Consider the following 7,300-nt stretch of genomic DNA (forward strand, 5'->3'; position numbering starts at 1 on the left):
CACTGGGTGGTGGTATTATGCTGGGTGGGTGGCGGTATGTCATTGAGTGGTGGTAGGTCACTCGGTGTGTGGTGGTGGGTGGAAGCCTGTAGGTAATGGTGGTGGTGGTGGTGGTGGTGGTGGTGGTGTGTGGAAGCCGGTAGGTGGTGTTTTTGGTGGTGGTGTGTGGAAGCCGGTAGGTAATGGTGGAGGTGGTGGTGGTGGAAGGGTGAAGAGGTATATTAAGGCGGGCCGCTGGACGAACATTATCATTCAAGTCAACATGGCCAGACAACTCGTATGTTCTCTCCTGTTGGTGGCGCTGACGGTCCTACCTGGTGAGTCTGTCGTCCTAAAGATATTTTTCCTGGTTACGTCACATTCTTGTTGTGTCACCAGCCAACGGTGTAGCGACGTCTCCAGCCCGCACGCCTTATGCCCCATTAACACCTCATAACACAGCAAGTCTCATTACATGTGCTGGCTTCTCCACAGTCCTTTTAACACCATAACACTGACAATCTCCTGCCAGTTCCTTTGCACCCATTAGACGCCACTGATCACCATATTGATAACGATCTACTACACTACACAAACACTATCGCCTTTACGCCACAAAGGGCTCACTATCTGCTTATAATAATATTGTGTTTATATGTAGGGATATTTCTTTCTATCTGGTAATTAGTTTTACCCTCAGTCCAACATAAATTATTAATTAATTATTTTTACAAGAATTTTCCTTATTTTAACTTCAGTGTGTATATCCTTGGAAAGAATTCAGAGGCGAATGACAAGACTAATCCCGGGCATTGGGAACCTTGAGTACAGAGACAGGGTAAAGCATCTTAATTTGCAATCCCTCGAGAGACGTAGAGTGAGGGGCGACATTATCGAGGTGTATAAATGGAAGTCAGGGCTAAGCAAAGGTGACATTACAAAGGTACTCAAACTATCCACCCAGGAGCGAACTCGTAACAATGGTTTTAAATTAGACAAATTTAGATTTAGGCGCGAAATTGGTAAACATTGGTTTGGAAATAGAGTAGTGGACGACTGGAACAAGTTACCAAATATCATCATTAACTCGAACACGCTGGATAGCTTCAAACATAGGTTGGGTGGATATATGAGCAATAGGGGTTGGGTGTAAATGGGACTGCCCAGTATGGGCCAATAGGCCCGCTGCAGTTTCCTCCATTCTTATGTTCTTCTTATGTTCTTATGTTCTTATAACCGGAGCAGTCAGTTGTCTTTCTTAATGTAAGTAAAATCTTCTCACGCTAAATTGTAGTTCTCAGAATAACTATTTTTCTATAATCCTGGGTGTTCCTACTGTTTTCCTTTTCTGGTATTCTTATTTTTCCAGATGTTCTTCTGTTCACCTACTTGTGTTCTCCTTTTATCGTATTGTTGTCCTACTTGATGGTCTCGCTGATCTAACTCTATGTTCTCCAACTAAATTTGTTATGTGTTCTTACAGGTGAGGCGAGCTGGAGCTACAGCGGAAACAATGGTGAGTCTTTATCTAACTGCTTACTCCATCACCAGTGGAGCCCTCACACACACGGGGCCCTTCTCCCCACTATATGTAAAGGAGATGATTATATATATACTGTAGTATGAACACGCACACACACACACACAAACACGTGAACACACACGCGCATACACACGCGCGCACATGCACACACACACACACGTACACATAGACACACACGCACACTTGCACACATACGCACAAACACAGACGCGCACACACACACGCACATACACAGGCGTACACACACACGCACATATGTACACACACACGCACACATACACAGACAAACACACACACACACACACACACACTTTTACTGAAATATTAATATACCTCCACAGAAGTTTTTATTTTACACTTACCAAACCTAACCTAACCAAACCTAACCTAACCTAACCTAACCTAACTTCACCTAACCTAACCTCAGCAGTAGCTCAATACCCTTCTCGCTCAGTCTCCTGCTCGAGCCTGAAGAGGTTGATCAGAGGAGAGAGAAAACAATAGAGTAGACAAAAGAGGCAACTGATTCCTCTGGTGTGTTGGGTGTGTACCAGACCTTGTAGACTGGTTGGAGATGCAGCGTTAATGTACAGATCTGAGCGTCTTTACGTGTGTTTTTAACCAAAGTGACGAACCTTGATCATCAATTGCTTAAGAGGAGTTTATGAGAGTGTTGTACAGTAAAGGCCCTTAACCCTGCGAGGGATATGTGTTAATGATACAATACTTCAACTGCCCTGCCTATGCACTTCTTAACCTTTGGTTCTTTATAATGGAAAACTAGTTGGAGTATTAATGGGTTTATATGGAGTGTCTGATATGTACTGATCCTGGGCTGTAAGAGAAAATGTATTCATAATATCTACAGGTAATTTCCGTAGTGTTTATGTCTGTGCTTCCAAAGGTTTAACCATTAGTTCTGTATAATAGAAACTAAGAGATCATAAGGAGTGTTTTGATGTGTACAGGACCTGAACACTGGAAGAAATTGTTTCCTGAGTGTGGCGGTAGAAGACAGTCTCCCGTCAACATCAACACTCACGACGAAGAGAGGGACGACGACGGCGGCTCTTGGCCTCGCTTTCACTTCCACAACTTCAACACCATCCCCAACTCCATGACCATCCTCAACACCGGCGAGTCAGGTAGCCTTGACACTCGGATATGCTGCCCTGCAGTTGTTATTATGAAATATTATTCTAATCATTAACGGACCAGAACATTGTGACAATAAAAGTAATATTTCTGTTCAGATATTTAACGAAGATTGACACAATATCCATATATCGGTTTAAACACCACTTAAATATACTAAACAAAAAATTAATACAGTGATAATTTATATATTAACATGTTAAGGATTAAGAGCATTTATTAAGATAATGACTTGTGTAATTACTGAAATAATGATGTGGTGATAATGTTGTTTTTCTCTCTCAGCTCAAGTGTCGTCTGAGCAGCTGAGGGCGTCTGTGAGTGGCGGGGCGCTGGGAGCTGAGTACACCTTCCTTCAGTTCCACTTCCACTGGGGCAGCAGCAACAAGTTAGGGGGATCTGAGCACACAGTCAACCACCGTAGGTGAGTCAGACACCCAAACTGAGCCCTCTGCTGAATTACACATCCTAGACGTGAGTCACACACCATAGAGGAAACTGAGGGTGAAACAGTTGCTCTCTCTTCTAGCACCATACATAAGAGAGAGTCACTTGTTCTCCACGCAGTACCTGCCGCCAGTGCAAGTCAGGTAAATTTGTTGTCACATTTTCTATACAACAATACGCAGTAGAACACACATCACGAGGGAAAACACATCAACACCACCTGGAATATTAATTCTTGTGGTACACGACAGCTGCATTATCTGCTTTCCGAAGAGTAATTGTCGGATGTAGGAGTGTTCAGAGTGTGAGACCAAACAGAGGCCCACATTTTTGTGACACTAACTTTAAATATAGAAAGCTGACTTAACTAGATTTACTTTTTTTATGTTACTGGCTAGTTACCTTTTCCATTGTTGTATGTAGTTGGCAACCTAGTATACGCTGCCGTTTACTCCGAACTTTAAGGTAAAAATAAATTTCCCTTATTCTAGGCCTACGGTAATCAATGTGTTTTTTTTAGGACTTTATACTTTTATATCACAACAGCTTATGGGTGTATTATTAAAATAAAGTAGTGTGGGGCTCAGGGCCCCCACATGACAGAGCTAATCAGGGTCCCCAAACTTGTGACCTGCACAGGACCCCACAGGCCTTAATCCAGCACTGCACAGAATTACAGTACATAGAAAACGTCAGTTATAGTGATCATACACGTCAAGTATAGTCATCAAACACGTCAGTTATAATCATCAAACATGACAGAGAGATAGATAGATAGATAGATAGATAGATAGATAGATAGAAAGATAGTTAGATAGATATTCAACTAAATCGTCATTCTCATGTCAGGGAGGCAGCAGAGCTACACATGGTGTTCTTCAAGACGGAGTACGGCAACTTTAAGGAGTCCCTCAATTATCGTGACGGTGTAGCAGTGTTCGCCGTCTTCCTCCGCCTCTCCCGACACGACAATGCCAACCTTCGTACTGTTGTGGCCGGCCTCTCCAGTATCAGACACCATAGTCAGTGGCTCAGATTGTTCGTGTTGTTCTGGTATGGTGTTGGAATACTACTACTATAATATGAATAATAATAATGGTAATAAGAATGATAATCTGAGCTAATATACAACTAAACATTCAGCATTATCATGTATATTATCAACAAGAAGAACCTTCCATAACTTGTTCACACAGACGACACAGCCCATATCCTGCCCATTCCTCTGAGCGCTGTGCTGCCCCCCTACCTCACCGAGTTCTACCGTTACTACGGTTCTTTCACCACCCCTGACTGTAATGAAGTCGTTACCTGGACAGTGTTCAAGCATCCTATCACCATCTCCAGCACTCAGGTATTAACATCTGCATTCATCTTCAGTTTATAGCTGGTATAACAAACGACCTAAACTATTTGATATACTGTATCTTAAAAGGAAAAAAAAATAAATGGTTGCTACGTTGATACTACTACTAATAATAATAATAATTAATAATAATAATAATAATAATAATAATAATAATAATAATAATAATAATAATAATAATAATAATAATAATAATAATAATAATAATACTAATAATAATAATAATCACGTCTCCCCTATGCACAGTTGAAGAAGTTCAGGTCGCTGGTTTTCGAGGATGGTAAACCAATGCAAGACAACTTCCGTCCAGTCCAGCCACTGAATGGTCGTAAGGTGAGGAGAGAGATAACGAGTAAGAGGGAGTGACAGGAGAAAGGTAGAGAGAAACTGGAAGTAATTAACTCCTGGGAAAGGCGTGTATGTTGCTGTTACTTGTGAAAGACGAACCAATAATACAACATGAGGGAATTAAAATGACAAATAATACAACATGAGGGAGTTAACATGACCAATAATTCAACATGAGGGAGTTAACATGACAAATAATACAACATGAGGGAGTTAACATGACCAATAATTCAACATGAGGGAGTTAACTTGACCAATAATACAACTTGAGGGAGTTAACTTGACCAATAATACAACGTGAGGGAGTAAACATGACTAATAATATAACATGAGGGAGTTAACATGACAAATAATACAACATGAGGGAGTTAACTTGACCGATAATACAACATGAGGGAGTTAACTTGACCAATAATACAACGTGAGGGAGTAAACATGACAAATAATACAACATGAGGGAGTTAACATGACCAATAATTCAACATGAGGGAGTTAACTTGACCAATAATACAACTTGAGGGAGTTAACTTGACCAATAATACAACGTGAGGGAGTAAACATGACTAATAATATAACATGAGGGAGTTAACATGACAAATAATACAACATGAGGGAGTTAACTTGACCGATAATACAACATGAGGGAGTTAACTTGACCAATAATACAACGTGAGGGAGTAAACATGACTAATAATATAACATGAGGGAGTTAACATGACCGATAATACAACTTGAGGGAGTAAACATGACCTATAATACAACGTGAGGGAGTAAACATTACCAATAATGCAACTTGAGGGAGTAAACGTGACCAATAATACAACGTGAGGGAGTAAACATGACTAATAATATAACATGAGGGAGTTAACATGACCGATAATACAACTTGAGGGAGTAAACATGACCTATAATACAACACGAGGGAGTTAACATGACCAATAATGCAACGTGAGGGAGTAAACATGACCAATAATACAACGTGAGGGAGTAAACGTGACCTATAATACAACGTGAGGGAGTAAACATGACCAATAATACAACGTGAGGGAGTAAACGTGACCTATAATACAACGTGAGGGAGTAAACATGACCAATAATACAACGTGAGGGAGTAAACATGACCAATAATACAACGTGAGGGAGTAAACGTGACCTATAATACAACGTGAGGGAGTAAACGTGACCTATAATACAACGTGAGGGAGTAAACATGACCAATAATACAACGTGAGGGAGTAAACATGACCTATAATACAACGTGAGGGAGTAAACATTACCAATAATACAACGTGAGGGAGTAAACATGACCTATAATACAACGTGAGGGAGTAAACATGACCAATAATACAACGTGAGGGAGTAAACATGACCAATAATACAACGTGAGGGAGTAAACGTGACCTATAATACAACGTGAGGGAGTAAACATGACCAATAATACAACGTGGAGTAAACCAATAATACAACGAGGGAGATAAACGTGACCTATAATACAACGTGACATGACCAATAATACAACGTGAGGAGTAAACATGACCAATAATAATACAACGTGAGGGAGTAAACATGACCTATAATACATATGACCAATAATACAACGTGAGGGAGTAAACATGACCTATAATACAACGTGAGGGAGTTAACATGACCAATAATGCAACGTGAGGGAGTAAACGTGACCAATAATACAACACGAGGGAGTTAACATGACCAATAATGCAACGTGAGGGAGTAAACATGACCAATAATACAACGTGAGGGAGTAAACATGACCTATAATACAACGTGAGGGAGTAAACATGACCAATAATGCAACGTGAGGGAGTAAACGTGAATGAACTACCGCAAAAGTATAAGGAACCAGGAAGTAATGAATACAGTAATAAACATCATGGTGACGATGACAAACAATATGTTTGTAGATTTTTATCATTATATGAAGAAATAATGAAGAGAAATTTCAGCTTTAGAGCTAGAGAAATAGTTCATGAGTTAGTACATTTTCTGTTATCTAACACATGTTTATCTTGTCCCCTCAGATCTATCAGAGACCGAAAGGCAACGACGACTCTTGAGTTCGACGGTATCAGTAAACTCAACGTATTTTCACAATAACCACCAAACTCAGCACAGTAGATCATGAGGGTCGTAACACGGTGAACAAAAGCACATTTTATATATCTTGAAGGCTGTCATGGATGTGCAGATTCAGAAACTCACAAGCTCTAGAATTTTCCTAATACCTCGTTGGCTGTGACGTCACTGATGTAACAACATGGCCACCAACTTCCTCAAAACGTCCATAATTGACCTTCTTCAGTTTGTAGTTAGATGTTATAGTGATTGATTATATGTTGTTGAGAACAATAAATATATTGGAGAAACTTACTTATCACTTATATGTCCTGCACACTATAATTATATTCTATTGGTATCAACTGTTTGGGTTGTGAACTGAGCCA

General features: G+C 40.2%; 1 protein-coding gene across 1 annotated transcript; it reads left to right on the top strand.

Annotated features, from left to right (window-relative positions):
• Positions 1-262: 262 nt before the first annotated feature.
• On the top strand, positions 263-6,913 carry LOC121862004 (carbonic anhydrase 2-like). The gene is made up of 8 exons (XM_042359933.1): positions 263-317; positions 1,463-1,495; positions 2,491-2,667; positions 2,963-3,101; positions 3,974-4,146; positions 4,321-4,478; positions 4,737-4,823; positions 6,878-6,913. Exons 1-8 carry the CDS (start codon positions 263-265, stop codon positions 6,911-6,913), a joined length of 858 nt encoding a protein of 285 aa, XP_042215867.1.
• Positions 6,914-7,300: the final 387 nt, after the last annotated feature.

This window comes from Homarus americanus, unplaced genomic scaffold (genome assembly GCF_018991925.1).
Source record: "Homarus americanus isolate GMGI-L3 unplaced genomic scaffold, GMGI_Hamer_2.0 scaffold25013, whole genome shotgun sequence".
In the NCBI taxonomy this organism is placed as follows: domain Eukaryota; kingdom Metazoa; phylum Arthropoda; class Malacostraca; order Decapoda; family Nephropidae; genus Homarus; species Homarus americanus.